Raw genomic sequence first — 19742 nt, 5'->3', positions numbered from 1 at the left:
GTAATAAAATCATATGTAATAAAACAATAGATAATTTGACAGCAAAAAAAGCACATTTATAAACAGACTGAAAGGCCTGAAATGTTTTGGATGTTCTTGCCTGGTATCCCACACAGTTTCGGAGGGCAGGTCCCATCTCCTGTGCTACACGTTGCGCCACAGACACAGCACTGATCCGACGAGGCTGTGTGACCAGGATGTTGCATTTGGCCCCCTCTCCGCTCCTAATGTGCCCCTCCAACAAGAACCGTGGGATCCGCGTGGTCTTACCACAGCCCGTCTCTCCGGCAATCACAACGACTTGTGAGGATTTGACCGCTGCAAGCACACTCTCTTTATAGGAGTCCACCGGAAGCTCCACCCCTCGTCCAGGACCGGCCCCCATCCACAGGCTGAGGAGGCGGTCGCTGAGACTGTCCTCCTCATCGGGGCGCAAAGTGCGGTATGGCTTATTGGTAATAGCATCTGTAATGAAGTCGTCGTCATCATCATCATCTGCACTGATGGAAGATGACTGAACTGATAGCTGCTCCTCTTCATCCCACAATTTTTTAACCTCAGCCTCCACTGGATACTAAAACAGATATCAATCAGTTATGATGCTACAAAATTGTTCAAATAATTGAATAAAAATGAATTTCGCTTTAGTGCACTGGAGAATTTTTCACTTCTTTTAAACTTTTGTTTATCAACTAAGTCCCCTTTTCTTTCTCGTCCATTTCTGGACTGTTTTACTGATTTGTCCTTTCATAACAAATATAAATAAGTTTGTTTTGTTTTTTTACTTCAATATCAAGTAAGTTTAATGCTCATTAAGTATGGAATGTCCAGGAACAGGAATGTGGTTTGAGGGATTAATAAATATAATTGTATTAATCCCTCATAATATTAAATAATATTACATCATCAATAAATATCTAAATAACTTCCGGTAACGGCCATACGCAAGTCTAGTTCCGGTGGAAGAGTGACCTCTGACCTGAGGTATTGATGAACGTGAAAGCACAGAGGGTAGAGCAAAACAAAACACCGGTAACAAATTAAATGTGGGAGGAGCTTGAGTTTGTTGCCCAGCCCTGTTTGTTTGAACCGCGAGAGGCACCTGCTCTCACCTAATGCTACTCCTACATCATGCGTCGGGTCAGAGATCACTTTTCCGTTGGAACTAGACTTGCGTATGGCTGTTACCAGAAGCCAATGATTATAGTTTATAAAGTTATAAATATGGATTTTTATTACAAAAACACATCGCTTCACTTCAGAAGGCCTTGGATGCGTTTTTTGTGTGCTTTTTTTTGTTGCCAAATGCGTTTCTGAAAAGCCAGCGTTGATTAACGTTTCATTACAGCGCCTTCTCTTTTTGTTTGTTAACTAATTTCGCTTGAGGTTCATTTGTTATAACAGTAAATTAATTACAAGTTACTAACCCTAAACCACACCCTAAACGTAACTGTAACTCTATAGCAAGTAGTTAATTAATATTACTCTGTACTTATTTGAGTAAGTCTCTTAATTCGCAAAAAAGTTCACACGTTTGGTTTTTGACCTGTGAGAAAAAGAGTTAATGAGAATAATGGGAGATGGAAATGCATTTGCCGAGTAAATTCTGACGTAACGGACATTAAACCCACGTGACAAACCGGCTGTTTCCGCTAATGGCATTTTATTTACTGTTGGTTACTAGGTTACCAATACCGCTGTCAGCAACTCAAACAACTTGACGGAAACGAACCTAATTTGCATTTGTTTTTTGCAAACTTTGAAAAGATTTGCTTCACGTTTGGATGGAAACCCAGCTTAAGTCACCTTAAAATAAAGTGTAACCAAATTATTTGCGCTCATCTATACTCTAACATGCATCATTTTGAAATGTTTATCCATTATGTAACCTAGTGAAATACCGATTGGCCAAAGCATCAGTGCAGCGTGAATTCTCATGCGTGTCACCTGTGAGAGGTACTCTTGAATCCTCTGTTCTAGATACTGGGGTATTTCAACGCGGCAGGGTCGTCTGTGCCTCTCGCCAGCTTCACGCACCTCCTCCTGATGGTACTTGGCGTGAGTCAGAGGGTTGTTCTGCTCATCCAGAAGCTTCAGTTCCTGTAGGCATAATCAAACCAGTCAACTAGTGGATCTCAGCACTGGTGTTAGATGACAAGCACAGTACTTCAGGAAGTAAGAGACAGGAAATAAGAGTTATCAATAGTTACTTCACAACAATGGAAATTGATTTGCTACTTAAAACTGTTAGTGGTATTAGTACAAGGAGATGTTCCAAAGCTGTGCTTCTGAGAATGGTGGTGCATTCATGCCATATCAGACATATGAAAAGTCCTTAAAGGGGACCTATTATGCAAGATTCGCTTTTATAAGGTGTTTGAATACAGATGTGTTTTGGCCATCATTCGGACAGGGTCCGCTACAACATGCTTGTACTAATAGTCGATAAAAGCAAGATGGCAATATAAGTTAAAATCGGACTATACAATGCCTGTTCGATCTCCATGCAGCATATATTCTTTGGCTCTGAAGACATTGTGAGTCCGGTTCAAACTGAACAGCGTTAGTTTTCGACATGTTCTGTTGTTGTTGCATGAGCTCTTGAAGCTCCACCCTCTTCTTGATAGAACAGGCAGGGAGCACCAGCTCATTTGCATTTAAAGGGACATACACAAAATTGAGTGTTTTTGCTCACCCCAAAAAAGTGGCAATTCTAACATGCTGTAAAAAATGATCTGTTGTGTATTTTGAGCTAATACTTCACAGACACATTCTGGGGATACCAGAGACTTATATTACATCTTGTGAGGGGCATAATATGTCCCCTTTAATATTTGGCTACTTCTTTAAAATAAAAATGCTACATCCACTGTAATTTCTTGAACAAGACTCAGAGCTAGGGTTTAATACTTATTTTCCTTATTATTGGCCATGTATTGCGAGATTTTGGGAACAACCTCCTTCCCTCAGTTAGAGCATTGAAGATGGGTCGAGGCTGGGTCTTCCAACATGACAATGACCCGAAGCACACAGCCAGGATAACCAAGGAGTGGCTCTGTAAGAAGCATATCAAGGTTCTGGCGTGGCCTAGCCAGTCTCCAGACCTAAACCCAATAGAGAATCTTTGGAGGGAGCTCAAACTCTGTGTTTCTCAGCGACAGGCCAGAAACCTGACTGATCTAGAGAAGATCTGTGTGGAGGAGTGGGCCAAAATCCCTCCTGCAGTGTGTGCAAACCTGGTGAAAAACTACAGGAAACGTTTGACCTCTGTAATTGCAAACAAAGGCTACTGTACTAAATATTAACATTGATTTTCTCCGGTGTTCAAATACTTATTTGCAGCTGTATCATACAAATAAATAGTAAAAAAATCATACATTGAGATTTCTGGATTTTATTTTTTGATTATGTCTCTCACAGTGGACATGCACATACGATGACAATTTCAGACCCCTCCATGATTTCTAAGTGGGAGAACTTGCAAAATAGCAGGGTGTTCAAATACTTATTTTCCTCACTGTATTTACACAATGGAAAATAGTGCCCTGTTGATGTTTTGCTACATTTTCTTTTTTGTTTTATTTATTTTCATTTATTCTTTAAGGAGATGCACTGAAATTTGGTGAATAAGAGGACCTATTTTATTTTGATGCACATAGTTGTCCATTAGCAGGAATGTAGCACAATATGGATGTGAAACCAGTTATAATTAGCCTATGTGACAATAACATTTGTTTTGGTTAAAATCAACAAATAATCGTGATAATTAATAGTTTTCTCAATATTGATCAAAATAATCGTGATTATCATTTTGGCCATAATCATCCAGCCCTACAGCCTGGATGCCAGCCGAATTTAGCCCCGCCCACAATTTTTTTTGCTCGGGCAATTCGTTCTGGACTCGCTCCATAGAGGAGGAATTATGCCCGAACAGAAACTGTTCGGACCAATGAAATTGTCAGGGCGGGCTTTAGACGATGATGGACAGATGATCAACAGTAGCGTAATCATCCACGTCATCGAAGGCTCTTGGGTTGAATTTGCTCTCATCCTAAACGGAGAACTTGTTCGTATATGCGTTCACCTTCACTATTTCTCTCAGAAACGATGATCGTGTTGGTAAGTACTCTGTGTATCCTTAAATTATTTTATTACTGGCAAAGATCGTTTACACTCATCTTTTTCTTGTAACGTTACTTAATCCAGCGTGCGGTGCAGACAGGGTTTCCAAGTGTTTTTGCAATGTCGCGCACAATTGCTACTCAAAACTATAGCCCAAAACAATAACTTTCCGGGGGGTTCTCCGGAAAAAAATGGCGTTTGGTTGGCAAAATATGTTATTTTGGCAAGGTTGCCTGCTAAAATTCGCATTCCTGGGTTTATATAAATCACATAATTGGGGTCACTTCAACCCGTGGACATGGAGAAAAACACGGACTTGGTAACACAGTGCAGTTGAGTTCTGTTGACATTTGACAACTAACGTTACTCGTCGCTCCGTTGCTCTGATTGGTTGTGGGTCTATCCAATTGAGGTCTTTCCTGGCTCGGTTGAAACACGCCCCATAATCAAAGCTCAATGGAGCGGTACCAGACTCATATTCTGACTAGAATTGAGTATGGCCACGCCAGGCTACCAGCCCTACATAAACATGTAAAAATTATCATTATATTGGATCCATGCATAAGGTCTTAAAGTGACAGCAGCCTCATATAGGCCTGTCGTTAATGTTAATCAAACAACAAAAGAAAAAGAAAATAATTCACTGCTCTTGACTGCTATTGCCTTCCATAGCTTTATTTCAGTGCAGTTCATACTATGCAGTTTAACTGGGGGGGTAGGGGGGTGTACAACAACATCATGTATGTTGTGTTAGAAGCAGGCCCACTGCCTTTGACTTTGGAAACCCCTATTTTATGCTTTACAGTAAACTTTAACTTCTATAACTTTTTTTACACAATATACTTTAAGCTGCTTTCACTTCTGCAATAATCTGTCTGCCCTACACAAACCAACCTTAAACCAGAGACAAGCCAGTGCTGCTGCTTTTGACTCCGCTTCCACTCTACGGCGACCATGGGCTGTAAAGGTCATCTCCTCCGGCCAGCGTAAAGTCAGCTCGCATGTCTTTACCGTACCACCAGTAGTTCTGTACCGAAGCAGCTCCTTCACACAGCAGAACGGAGAAAAAGAAATAGAAACGAAACAGGAAAAAAAGAAAAATCAATATTGACGTATGCATGCGTGATATGTGACAGGAAAGCATTCTTAATGCGGATTTAAGCTCATCCAGACGGAACGAGTGTTTCACGGTAGAGGAGGAAGAAATATATTGCAAACTCTAGACCCAAGAAATTAAAAAAAAAATCTCATGCTGACGAAGTAGTTCTTCAGTCAAAAAACTGCATAATTATTTAACATCACACCTCACATAAATGGAATCATTCAGATACAGGGAATAACTTGGTTGTAAACGTGGTTTACTTGTATTGCAGGGTTATTACTTTGCAAATAAACCAGAACAACTGGTTAATTCAATAAACATATTTTTGGGACTCATCAGCGTCTGTATGTACATGCTTGTTTTGTCTTTATGTCAGATGTGTGTGCTGGTCAATAACAGTTTTTAACTTACTCTGACTCTACAGGATGATGTGGCCACTTGAATGACAGTGCCAAGAAGTGCCCTCGGCTTTGGAAACATGGAGAGTGCCTCAGTCACGGTTGGATCCTCTTCTATTGGCCTATAACATATCAAATATCAGATACAGATGGACATCATACCAAATGCACAGACAAGTACAATAAAAAGATATCAAATAATGTGTCAAATTTATGGGAGTAGTATATTGAATCATAGCATAGGTCTTCCTGTCCACTCTCCTGCATTAATGGATTGAGTTGGGAGCATGAAATTGTCCAAAATGCCTTGGTATGCTAAAGCATTAAGAGTTCCTTTCACTGGAACAAAGGGGCCAAGTCCAATCCTGAAAAACAACCCCCACACCATAATCCTCCCTCCACCAAACTTTACACTTGGCACAATGCAGTCAGGCAAGTACCATTCTCCAGAAAAAATGGCGTTTGGGGGGTAAAATATGTGTTTTTTTGGTAGGGTTGACTGGGTTCCTGGGTCTAAATATCACATAATTGGGGTCATTTCAACCCACGGACATGGAAAAACAGCCCGCGGTTGCAGTTGAGTTCTGTTGACATTTAACAACTAATGCCATGCGTCGCTCCGTTGCTCTGATTGGTTGTAGTTCTATCCAATTGAGGTCTTTTCTGGTTCGGTTGAAACACGCCCCATAATCACAGCCCAACGGAGCAGTATCAGACTGACTAGGATTGAATATGACAACGTCAGGCTACTACATATTAATAGTAGTCATTTAATACTGGGCACATTGTGTTAACAGCTTCTGTGCCCTGTTTGTGCTTCCAAAGTGGACCTGTACATTTATGTATGATTTGGTGACTTCAATCTCTTTTGCACCTTTTTTTATGCATTTTATTAATCTATATACTTTTTTGACTGGAATGACAAACTTGAAATGATAAACTCAAGTGCAGTATTCTGAAAAAGTATTCGACTACCCTTGGGCTGTTTCTTTCCGTGTTTTCTTCTGGAAAGGCAGAGATTCAAGACGTTCACGGACAGCCACATCCTCTTCTTCATCTTCCCAGACAGATGTCTGCCTCCCTTTCGGTTTTGTCTTTCCTGTTATGGATGGCTGCTTTCCTTGACCAAGGACTCCAAGCTCCTAAAGACACAATGCATAATTTTCAGGATTACTAAACCTACAAATAGTGTTATAATCATCAATAATTGTACGCAAACAGCACAGAAATTACTTCCACAATTGAATGGTTTATAATGCTAAATTATATACTCAGCAAGCAACTCTTCATCATGGGCTATTACTAATAGGCCATGCTGAATTTAAAAACAAAAATGTTTGAATATAAATATGGTTTTCCATGCTCTTTTCATGAATTTGCAATGAATGGGGACCAAAGATTTAGAAAGAAGCCCAATAAAAGAGGAGCCCATACAATTCTTTGACAAAAATGTCATTGAATCATCCGTAACGCTGATTCATCCATTAATTAAAAAAATTATTTAAATGAATCCAACATTTTAGTTTAAATAGACTGCAGCAATTAACATTTGTCAGAACCTCTAGTAAATTACATATTTTGTTTAATTGTCTGTTCAGAATTGTGGGAGAATTATCTCAGTTTGAAACCGAAAAACCGTCATTCTCAATTTATCCAGAATCGTGCAGCTCTATCGTGCACTATATTATCAATTTCTTAAAGGTCCCATGGCATGGCATTTTTCTATTATTTTATAATGTTTCCTGAGGTGTACTTATATATTTAGTATGATTTTTACATCATAAAATGTCATAATTTAGAAATAAAAGGCATTTTTTCAATACTGATGTTTGTCCTCTGGCTGAATGCCCTGCTTCAAGAGGCGTGTCTGCTGTGAGACTTCAGTAAAAACGCCCACTGTTGTGATTGGCTGACATCTTTGCATTTTAAATGAGCGGAGGGGGCGTGGTTTAACGAGGTCTACGAGGCACGAGCTGCTGCCAGAGAGACGGATGGACCTGAGTTCACTTCTCATCAGTTCTGTCAGTCTCAGTTCAGTGCTGTTGTAGTTACTAGAATATACTTCAGGTTATTAGTTTATTTCTAGTCGGAGGGGCTGTCACTCATGTCAGAAAGTTAGTAACTTTAGTAAATTATGGATCAGCGCTGACTGGAGACGCGAACCGTTTAGAACGATTCAGTCCGATTTGGTGAACTGATTCGGTGCACTAAACAGAACCGGTTCAAAAGAATGATTCGTTCGCGAACCGGACATCACGGAGACGGAGCGATTGCTAACAGTTATTTATAGTAACTACTGAGTTGTGAGAGCGCTGTCTGTCAGCGCGAGTTTATTGTGTTTGTATCTGAGAGTTCTGAATAAACACGAGTTCCAGTCACACCGAGTCCGTCTTCATCATTATTACCAACTTTGTAACACATGCAAAGTACCATTACAGCTGTCGAGACGAACGAGTTACGAGTAAGTGTTGATAATAGCATTATTTTTAGACATGTTCCTATCATATGAAAAGCGTCAGTGACGCGCATTGAGTACACAGCGCAAACAAAAACACAACAGCAGTAATCGAATGTAATCCAGTTTATTGTAGAAATAGCTGGCTAGCCTAGCCGGATACCCTCACGCTTACCCCCCGTCTGCTTTATCTCGCGCCGCGTAAGGCGCCTCCGCTGTGGGCCAGATGCAGTACTGGGGGTCGGGGATGTTGAAGGCCGACCGGTCAGCCCGAGCTTCGGCGTGTGTGATGTTTATCTCTAAAGATGTGGCTCTCTATTCAAGGCCTTAAAAGGCCAAATATACGTTAAGCTAAATTGAAGATCAAACTGGTGACGTGCTTTCAAACTAAATCAGGCCAAAACTAAGTTAATTTGGAGTTGATTTCAGAAGGTTAAAACAGCTTAACATATTCTATTAGTTCTATGGTGGAAGGGATGGAAGTGACTCTCTAGCTCATACTTACTCTGAGTTTACAAAGAGCTGCAGCTGCTGCTTGACGCTCGGCCTCCAGCTTACGAGACCCAAAGCCCTCCGCCTCCATCCTCACGGGCCAGTGAAGAGTGACTGTCGCTCTCTAAAAGACATTGTATAAAAGTACAAGTCATACAACGGTATCACCATAATCATCACTCAGTAACGTTTCATCAAGCTACATAATATGCGGCTTCATTTGAATGAGTTGTCCAGACCTGGGGCCTGATGCATTAACGTTGGCACGCACATATCAGGATTTCTAAAAAAATTAACTAGGCGTAAATGTGTGCGCACCATACAGACACTATAGACTGTGCATACACACTCTTTTACTGGAGTGAGTGAAGTAATGAAGTAAACATCTGATATACGTGTAGATTAAAAATGCCACTTTGGTTAATGGAGTCAAGCACAGAAATTTGCTTAACTCCATTATCCAAATTCTGATGACACATTATACTGTACGCAGGTGTGCTGTTGGTGTCATGCACAGACAGACAGTAACCTAATGATAACCATTTTCATGCTCTTTCCAATATTATGAAAAATAACATTTTTATTTGAAGATTAGAATGAAGAAAACTGTAAAATAAGCATGCTTTATTTTTAAATGTTTTGTCAGTGACACACCGAGTCGGACAATTGTTTACACTGCAAAAAATAAGGCTGGCTTGCATTAAAAATATATATACATCCTAAAATATATGTTAACCTTACAGGCAAAATGGCATAAATTTGATATGCTTAAAGCAATTAAAAATATAATTTGGCCAGTGGAAATGTATTTGATAGAATTTTGATTTATTTATTCTAAAAAACGTCAAAAATCCAAAGGATTTTTAGCAATGTAATGTACATAGTCCACATCTCATATTTTCCTAATGTTATATGCTTGCAGCTTTAATACATTTTAATATTTTATTATTTATCTTATACATTTACTAATATCAAATTCTTATTTTAAACAAATACTTATTTATTTTATTCATTTATTTATATAAAATTTGTATTTTAATCTTTTTTTATTTGTTTGATTTTTTTTTCTTTTCTTTTTTTCCCGAACCCCCATTTGAAAACCCCTGTGGCCAGTTGCATAAACTGCTAAAACAAGCCTTCCAAGTCAGTCATCAATATTTTATTTTTCTTTAAGACTTTTTTAAAGGAATAGTTCACCCAAAAATGATGTTCCAAACCTCTACGAGTTCTTTCTTCTGCTGAACACAAAAAAGTAGTGAAGTCAACTGTAAGCTTACCCATATTCTTAAAAATATCTTTTGTGTTCTGTTCAACAGAAAAAACTAACTCATACAGGTTTGGAACAACATGAGGGTGAGTAAATGATGACGGTCGGTTACGTAAAAACGTAGATTGGGCTAATTTGATACTGAAATGTGAAGCTGATTACCTCCAACTAACTGCTAGTTGGTCATATAAGTTCTTAACCTCCTGGGTACCACACAGTGTACAAGGATATTATATTTTTGTGAATTTCTCTGACACCATCCATGTCACAGTTGTAAGTCTGGAGGTCTGTAAAGAGCACATTCAGGGCTTTTCAGAGATACCATGTTTTGAGGTTTCACCAGGACAACAACTTCCCCTTGGTCTTTAAAAAATAAGCAAATTATCAAATTTAGCACTCTTATGGAAATATGATAATATTTAAATATCATTTAAATCAGACTAATTTTCAAATTGTTTGTCATAAATCAACATCTCAGGAAAATGTTAGGAGTTATGGGTTATGACTTTCTGTTACAGAACAGGGCATTGATTTCATACATGTCCAGAGACACAGCATTTTGGGAGACAAGTGAATAGGGAAATACATTTACTTATCAGCATAGATATTATGAAAATGTTGCCAACTATTACTCCCATTATACTTATTTTTTTCATGACATGTTTCTCCAAGAACACATTAATATGCAAATTAGATCCAGTATATGTATGCATTGCATTGAATGGAAAAACCCATGTATGTCCATTTTACCCACATATTGCATAAAGTAAAATGATATATTCAAAATGGTACAAATCATTCTGTTATATATTTCATTACATAGTTGAGAATCATCTTTAAACAACGTTTGGATAAAAAAAAATCCTGAAACAAAAATGAAAATTGATTGATGAATGAAAAAAACATTGTTTTTGCCTATACCTGTCATTTCATGTAATTTTATGAGTCCTGGTGTCCACTTATTAGGACATAACAACGTGAATAAAATATAATTCTCATAATTGGGAGGTTAAGACCGTTTTAACATAACGACACAGTTTACGCAATTGGCCCTGGTCGAGTGTCTCACCTTGACCTCCCCATCGCTGCAGCTGTACTGGATGTACTGGGACAGATCGGACAGACCCAGGGATTTGGACAGTGTGGCGTACAGGAGGTTCTTTGGTTGAGGAAACTCTCGGAGAAGATCAGGACCACCTGTACGCAAATGTCCGACACTGTCAGTAATAAAAACAGCGCGTGAGAATCGTTTGCATAATGTCAGGTCGCCGATCTCATACATCTTACCTTTGTGAGCTGTTTCCAGCGGAGAATGGCGATGTTTATGGATGACACCGGTTTTAGTCCTATACTGACTTACAAAAGTCCAGTTTGACCAGATGTCTTTATTAATTTCAAGAGTTTTTCTCCTCAAAGTGACGAGTGCCCGAACCGGCATGAGTGCAGTGCAGGACATCGCCATGTTTAACTGTCTTCTTCGCCGCTTTTGACGAGAAACCTAACGTTACCGGCGACAGCGCCACCTTCACTGGAAGTTGAACATTAATGTTGTTCAAATGGGAAATTGTCTCGTTCATACATAAAACAAAACACACAAATAAATGTAATTCTGTTTTTTTCTGTATACTGCCAAACATTACAAACAACCTATTGCTCCAGTACACAAAGTGTTCTCAAATTATAATGAGGATCAATTGTTGTAAAAGAAAGTGTTCACTACTACATTGTTGCATTATAGCTTAGAACAGTAGCATAAACACATGTAGACCCTGTAGAATGTGAACAAAATCTGAACATGATGTTCAACCATAGAACATTTTGGAAGATCAAAAAAATGACCTTGACTAAAATGATTACCTTTAATCTAAAATAAATCACTGTTTTTTTTATGGAAGCTTGTTTCTGCCACAGAATAAAACATTGTAAAAGATAATTGCAACTTTTCTTTTCACAATTGTTTACAGAATTGTTTCAGAATTGCAATATATAAACACGCAATTGCAAGTCAAAATTGAGTGATATAAAGTTAGAATTGTGGGATAAAAAGGTCACAATTACCTTTTTAATTTATTTATTCTGTGGCGGAAACAAGCTTCCATATTCCACAGATTCTCAATCTTCTTTTTTTCTTTTCTAAATCAGATGATGACTGAAATGTGTTCAAACTTTGTAATGTAAATATTAATCAGATTCGGCTTCGGCTAGGCAAGAGAGCAGTGATTAGTCAAAATATAACACAGAACAATTTCATTGACTGAAACTGGCTTCAAAGTGAATTATGAATACAAAGTTTACCAGTGCAAAGATATTTTGAGGTCAGAAATTCTGAGGTCAAAATGAAGCACACTTGCAAGCAGGTCACAGTATCACTTCATCAAATGACAAAACTGAGAATGTTTTTTTTTATAAATACATATATAATTTATTTAAAACAAATTCAAGCTTACAATATAGACTGAGCTACTGAGAAGTATAAATTAATGACAAACAAATTTCCTTCAAGAAAAAAAAGCAGAAGTACAGTAGCTACTAAAACTGCTAGAATCTTAATAAAATATGAACAAGTTGATGTGAGGATTAAAACATCTTCAAGTTTCTCATCAAAAAAGTGAAATATAACAAAATCACACTGCTTTAACTCTTCAGTCAGCGGCATTGAAAGCACAGCAGATTAACTGAAGAATTAAAAACAGTCAGTCGTCATCAGACCACCATTTTCATCATGTCTGGACGGACATTCTGAGTGATGGTGACAAAACACAAGTGACTTCATTTTAAATATTCTACTAAAAATACAGTTTCTATGGTAGACTTTATGTTAATGCACACACTGAAACACTCTGGTTACAGGGTTTAGTTTAGTCTCTTCATCCCGTCTTTCCGCACACATTCTGTATTTCATCATCAGTTCTCTTTAGCAATTTTCATCAGCTGATTAAAACAAACAACAAATGTAAAAAAAAAAACATTTTACAAAGCATCTTTTTGCATTATATATATATATATATATACACACACACACACACACACACACACACACACACACACACTAAAATATGCTTATATAATAATTTTATTATTATATGAAGCAGCACAACTGTTTTAAACATTGGTAATAATAATAATAATATAATTTTTTTATTGAGCACCAAATCATCAATCAATCATTAGAATGATTTCTGAAGGATCATGTGACAATGAAGACTGGAGTAATGATGCTGAAAATTCAGCTTTGATCACAGGAATAAATTACATAAAATATTCAAATAGAAAACAGTTACTTAAAGTCAAGTTATTTAAAGTTAATATTTCACAATATTACCGTTTTACTGTATGTTTAATGAAATAACTGGTGACCATGAGCATGAGAGAAAACATTCTTTCAAAAACATTTAAAAAAATCTTACCAACTCAATCTTTTGAGCAGACTGTGTGAGTCTCTTGATCTGCTTTTCCTCGTTTTCTACAGACATACAATATCACACCGGTCACTGTGAGAGATACAGGAATCAACACCAGGAGCACCAAACAGTAGAGCAACGAGTCTTCTGAAATGATAAACAGCTTCATGTAAAAAAATAAATAAATAAAAAAACAAAAAAAAAGCAGTGCAGTCCCACAAATGAAAATTGTAATTTCTTCACGCTCATGCTGTTCCGTACTCGCACGATTTTCTTTCTTCTGCGAATCACAAAAGACGATTTTTGAAGAATCTTTCAGCTGTTCACTGGATTTGGGTTCTACGCTGTATGAGCGTAGCCTTTTGTGTTACAGATCAGTATTGGAGGTGGATTACGGGCATCCTAGGAGATGTGGGGACTTGTTTTCTGGGCAAGCTAGCATGCCTAATTCCAGGGTGAAAGCGTCAACAAGTGATCTATGGAGACGTGCATCTGATTAACTGACCATGTGTGAAAATTTACTATGACTAACTATTTTCTTTTAGCCAATCAGAAACATTCAACCTGCAGAGTAGCTAGACCTTGGGAAAGAGTATAATTGCTGTGTAAAAGGTATTTGCAGAGAGCGCGGCATACAAACTCCTTGAGAGACTTGAAGCTGGCTTCTGCTGATGGAACTGCAAACTTTTCTTCAGTAAATTTCTCTTTTACTTAATTGCACTCCTGACTCTTGGTCTTCATTCTTTACAACTGGTCATGGGTCCTAAAATGTTGTCCCCTTACACAACTCACTATTATAATTTTTTAAACAAGATCAGGAACCTTGAATTTGTAACCTGAATGTGTGAAGCTTCCGTTGTCGTTCGCTTCCAGTTGGGTCATACATTTTTTTTTTTTTTAATCATTTAAAATTTAAACGATTTTATATATATATATATATATAATGTGTGTGTGTGTGTGTGTGTGTGTGTGTGTGTGTGAGAGAGAGAATGGTAAAATAGGACAATTTGCGCTTGTAATTTCAAAGTGAAGGCTTAGAATAGACCCTATAGTTAAAAGCGCTCCTTTTTCCCCCCTTTTTGGACAACCAACCAATCACAGTCTTCAAAAGACTGTGTCATACGTAACAACGGGGTCAGCCCTGCCTCTTCACTAAGATAAAAGTTTTTGTATTTTCCTTGCTCAGAGTTGCTCTCAGATCGGTCCCGAATAGCTCTTAAGCTAAGACTCCTACGTAAAGGTTTAAGCTAAATTAGTTTTCTGAGAGGACTCTTGATGAATAAGGGCCCTGAAACATTCTTCAAATAAAAACAATCATATGGGTAAAGAACAGCATGAGGGTGAGCGGTGAGGGAATGACATCATTTTTATGATTGGGTGAACTACATTCTTAAAAATAAAGTTTTCAAAAGGGGGGTTTCGTAGCGATGCCATAGAAGAAATGTTGGTTCTGCAGAGAACAGCTTTTAAAATAACCTTTTTCTTTTTTTATTATGAATAACTATTACTCTAATAATCTAAAGAAATTGTTTCCACAATAAAGAACCATTTTTGGAATGGAAAGGTTCCTTAGATGTTAAAGGATCTTCTATAAGAACCTTCATTTTTAAGAGTGTAACCTTTCAAATGTCATGCACAACAGTACAAATATATCTTCTAAGCTTTCAGTTACAATTCAGTACAGTAGAGTCTAGACTGAGAAGAGTCAGTCATGTAAAAGAAAAGAAAAAGTTCTGAATAAAACACCACTGACATACCTGAAGGTGGCTGGCAGAGATCTGTAACGTTAAGCAGTGTCGTCTTGTTGCTGAAGGGATTGTTTACCACACAGCTGTAAGGGTTTTCATCAAGATCCTCCACATCCAGGGTTAAAGACAGGGTGCTGCTGACATCGGAGCCGCTGACGCTGGAGACTAAATCATTCCCTTTGTACAAGGAAAGTGTCGCCCATGTCGCATTCTTCACAGAACACATCAAGGCACATGCTGGAGCTAAAGCCCCATCGAGATCTTTGCTAAAGGTCTGTCGAGACGCTGTCGAGTTCTGTACAGAGACACTGTGGATGATGGGAATGGCCAGAGGAGCTGGAATTTAGAAAAAGGTCCTATTAGTTAAATATTGACATAAACATGAAGATTAAGAAATGCTTTAGGAGTGTTTTTCATTGTTAGTTCACCTTAACTAATGTATTTAACTAATTAATGTTAATAAATGGAACCTTATTGTAACAAAAAAACAATGATATCAGGAAGAAAAAAAAAAACTAAAATATGTTTATTTCTCACCATAGACTTTAACACTGAAACTCTTGTGGAATGTCCTTCTACCATTGACGATAGTTAATTTATAAACTCCTGAGTGTTCAGAACTGGTGTTTTTAATGGTCAGAGAGCCGGTGTGATGGTCCAGTTGCAGTCTATCTCTGAATGGCAACTGTTCATTCACATATATGGAGAACATGTAGGACCATTTGATGATTTCAGCTATCAGGTTGTCTGGACTGTCAGGTCCAAACTTCCACAGTAGGTCATCATTTCTCTTAATTCTAATGATATCAGTGTGCAGAGTGACTGAATCTCCCACCATAACTGACACTGTTTCAGTGTTATCCATCTCCTCACCAAACACACCTGCAGAAACACAAACTGCTTGTTATGAAATCATGTCGTCATCCGACTTAAAGGGATAGTTCACCCAAAAATGAAAATTATGTCATAATTTACTCACCCTCAAGTTGTTCCAAACCTGTATGAGTTTCTTTGTTCTGCTGAACTCAAAAGAAGATATTTTGAAGAATGTTTGTAAACAAGCAGATGGAGCAACCATTGACTACCATAGTATTTTTTTCCCTACTATGGTAGTCAATGGTTCCTCTCTCTGCTTGGTTATAAACATTCTTCAAAATATCTTATTTTGTGTTCAGCAGAACAAAGAAACTCATACAGGTTTGGAACAACTTGAGGGTGAGTAAATGATGACAGAATGTTCATTTTTGGGTGAGCTATCTCTTTAATCCTAGCTGAGGAAATTTGCTTTTTAAACAGATCTTGCTCTTACTTCCAAATATTAAGCTTCAATACAGCCATCATGACTGGTTTCAGATAATTTGCTGGAGTGGCTGCAATTTGGTTAACTGATGTTTGATGTCATTAAAAAAAGACATAAATAAACAGTTTCAAAAAAGGTAATACAGAAAGAAAGAACACTTTTAAATAAAGAAACTGTACTATTAGGCCTACATTGCTCCTAACTCTGAAACGCTGTTAATGGAAAAATTAGATCAGATCTCTTTAATAATAATGAATAAACTTCTTAACCTACCGACCAGTAAATACAAGATACAGACAGTCTTGAAACGCATTGTCCTCCACAGCCCCAAACAGTGTCTGAAAACTGAGCTGCGCGTTAAGAACTGCTAAGAACACACTCACTAAAACAGGTAAATACTGCTTGTCGACATATAGTTCGTGACTAGTGCTAGTGGCTCATCGATTGAGCATATAAATATTTTTAACAGGATCGACTCTTAGTACGTTTGTCGCGCGTTAAATGTGAGATGAATCAATACGCTCGTGGTCGGCACGCTCACTACCTTAGGGCACGCCCATTACTCATACCTGCAGATACGCTTACACTTGGAAGAAGAGTGTTGGTTTTAGTACCGGGTGGCAAACGTTTATGACTTTAGTGTGTACTTTTCATTTATCCCATATATGATTACAGAAAAAAAAAATAGTTTGCATTGAACATTATGGAGCAACAGATTTAGTGGGAAAATAAATCATAAAAGTAGTTTATTTTGTTTGCAAATATTATGTATGGGGTTACCCCAGACACATGGGGCAAAAGGCTCACCAGCTTGGGGGAGGGAAGGCACACAGTATTGATACAAATACTTAAGCTAAAATAATATGTTTTTAAAAATGTCTAAATTAATACTTGTTCAGAACAATCACTTTAGCAAAGTATGAACTATTTTCTGTTTATTTTGATAAATAAAAGAATTCATTTTTTGTTCAATAAATAATAATAAAATAATAATACAGAAAATATATTATATTAATTTTAAAAAGTAAAGGTTCTGAAAGCATTGGAGATCCCATAATAAATTAATATAGGTTTACAGTAGTAACAATAAATTATATTTTATTATTAATATCATATTTGTATGTATGATGCTTTTGTTACAAATATGGTGATTATTTCTAAAGTGGACACCCAACTTGTTATATGTTATCTGGTATCTACTCAACAAAATTGTGTTCCTCTTCTAAACGTGATTTCTTTGCTTGCGATTAATGTAATTCTCTAAAATGTGCAATCTACTAGATTAAATTATTTGGGGTGAATGTGAACCAATTAAGTACTCGAAAATGATTTATGCTGAGATGGTGGTCCAGTGTGTTAAACCATGGAACTGATATGCAGAAGGTTGCTGGTTCAATCCCAGCGGTCACATCCAGTGTGTCCTTGGGCAAGGCACTTTACTCCATGTTGCTCCAGGGGAATTGTCCCTGTAATAAGGACCCTGTAAATCGCTTTGGATAAAAGCGTCTGCCAAATGCATAAATGTAAATGTAATGCTGAAAATGTAGTTCCCAGTATGCTTTGCTTGGGACTTGACGAGTAGAGTAAAATTGTTTAAATTAAGTGTTATTTTATGTGTTTTGGGGCAAAATGAGAAAAGGGGGAGACTTTATATTGTTTATTTATGTTGGAATTATTAGAACCATTTAAATTATACTGGTTTACCATAGTGGAGAAGAGCAGAGCAATTGCTGTGGACTGATACAGCACATTAAAGAGCATTTCATACTTAGCATGTCTGTTATGTTCTATTGCTGGCTAATAGAATAAAAGCTAGTAAGTACAGTCACATAAATCATAAAAAGTGACAACAAAATATACGAAAATAAAAATAAACTTGTGTTTAGTGATTTGATTAAAAAGGCAGGGTCTCAAGCCCCCCTGTGCACACCACTGTTGTTATAGGGAGCCATATTAAATCATTGTGAGACTACTCAATTCCGTTACTTAAAAATTACTTCATTCCATGATGTTTAAATTATGTGAACAAATTATGTCTGATTAACTTAATTGATTCATGTGGAACTGATGTACATGATTAAAGCCTGTAAATCAAACACTTTTTTTTCAGTGTGTTCAGCAGGTAAAAATGAATTTAATCTCTATAATCTAATGAAGTAGCTGTCACAATCTGGTCCAATGATGAGCTGTTCATATTCAAATATGTATGGACTTAATACAAGACCTAGATTATTTATTTAGCAAATTGTCCTTTTAAATTAAATTAAATAATATTTATTAATTAAAAAAAAGTTTGCTGTTCCAATAAAGCTCGGTGTGCTCCCTTTAAGCTCATCCACATTAAACATCTATGTAAATACTTCATAAACAGACTTAAAATTATTCTTTATAAATGTTGTTTAAAATAATAAACAAATGTTGTGAGCTTAATGGCAACAGGGGTGTGCTTAAAGGGTACAAAAATGTACCCATTAAGCACAGCCAGACTTTTTGCATTTAATGATGTACATCTTAATTTAAATGCTTTTGTCATTTAAAATAAAATAAAATATTATTGTGTGAGATATTAATATTTTATTTTAACATAACTTCTTGTACTCAAACCAATACCCTGTGCACTAAAATGTCTCAATGTAGATTTTGGTGAGCTTAATAGACGTTTACCCTAGTTCGGGAATGTTAAAATAACATGAACTTTATTCCAAAGTAAACATGCACAAAATGAGCCATACTGTGTCCTTTGTCCAGCTGTTGGTATTTTTCTGCTGGACCTTGTGGTGGGGAAAGGCCTTGATTGAAGAATAAATTTCCCTCACTGCCTGGCCACCAGTCCCCCTGGTGTCCAAAAATGGTTATTTCTATTTATTTAGTTTTGAAGGATTCGAATTTATGTAAATCAGTGGTTCTCATTCTTTAGAATTTCAGTGGTCCTAGTAGATCCCTTTGGTAGACCAATGTTAATTTAATATATATATAAACAATTAGTTTTCAATAAATGATTAAAGAGTAAAAAAGAGTTGTTAATTACGGAAAAATGCATACTGCTATATATATACACACACACACACACATATATATATATATATATATATATATATATATATATATATATATATATATATATATATATATATATATATATATATATATATATATATATATATATATATATATACATACAGTTATTTTAAGTTTTTTAATTTAAAATGTGCTCTCAAGATGGTAATACTGAAATCATTATGTGTTAATGAGAAAAGCAGAGTATGGAAATTAAATCCACCTTTTTTCTTTAAATAAACTCTCATAAACCATCAAATTTATTATTGCGTTTAATAAGTCCGATGGATGATATTACAGAGTCGAATTCAGAAGTAACGGAAGACACAGTGGAGATTTTTATTTATGTATGACAGAGACTTTTATATTTGCTTCCCCGCTCGACGTCACGCTGACGTCA

The 19742-nt window shown here is 36.8% G+C and overlaps 1 protein-coding gene across 2 annotated transcripts in view; it reads right to left on the bottom strand.

Annotated features, from left to right (window-relative positions):
* The window catches only part of dhx30 (DEAH (Asp-Glu-Ala-His) box helicase 30), a 28723-nt gene extending 17396 nt beyond the window's left edge, over nucleotides 1-11327 (bottom strand). The window contains exons 1-8 of one of the 2 annotated variants that reach the window (XM_079819471.1): nucleotides 11124-11327; nucleotides 10906-11053; nucleotides 8583-8693; nucleotides 6598-6764; nucleotides 5636-5744; nucleotides 5017-5166; nucleotides 1948-2100; nucleotides 101-574 (exon numbers count right to left, since the gene is read on the bottom strand). In XM_079819471.1, coding sequence (XP_079675597.1) covers nucleotides 101-574; nucleotides 1948-2100; nucleotides 5017-5166; nucleotides 5636-5744; nucleotides 6598-6764; nucleotides 8583-8660 — 1131 coding nt within the window. In that variant the 5' untranslated portion in view covers nucleotides 8661-8693; nucleotides 10906-11053; nucleotides 11124-11327. The remainder of the gene's footprint in view (nucleotides 1-100; nucleotides 575-1947; nucleotides 2101-5016; nucleotides 5167-5635; nucleotides 5745-6597; nucleotides 6765-8582; nucleotides 8694-10905; nucleotides 11054-11123) is intronic. The other variant, XM_079819470.1, reaches the window with a different exon arrangement.
* Between the last annotated feature and the right edge of the window lie 8415 nt (nucleotides 11328-19742).

Source organism: Gobio gobio (genome assembly GCF_949357685.1).
Source record: "Gobio gobio genome assembly, chromosome: 6".
Classification (NCBI taxonomy): domain Eukaryota; kingdom Metazoa; phylum Chordata; class Actinopteri; order Cypriniformes; family Gobionidae; genus Gobio; species Gobio gobio.
Note: the sequence above shows the minus strand (reverse complement) of the source record. Positions and strands in the feature narration are given on the sequence as shown.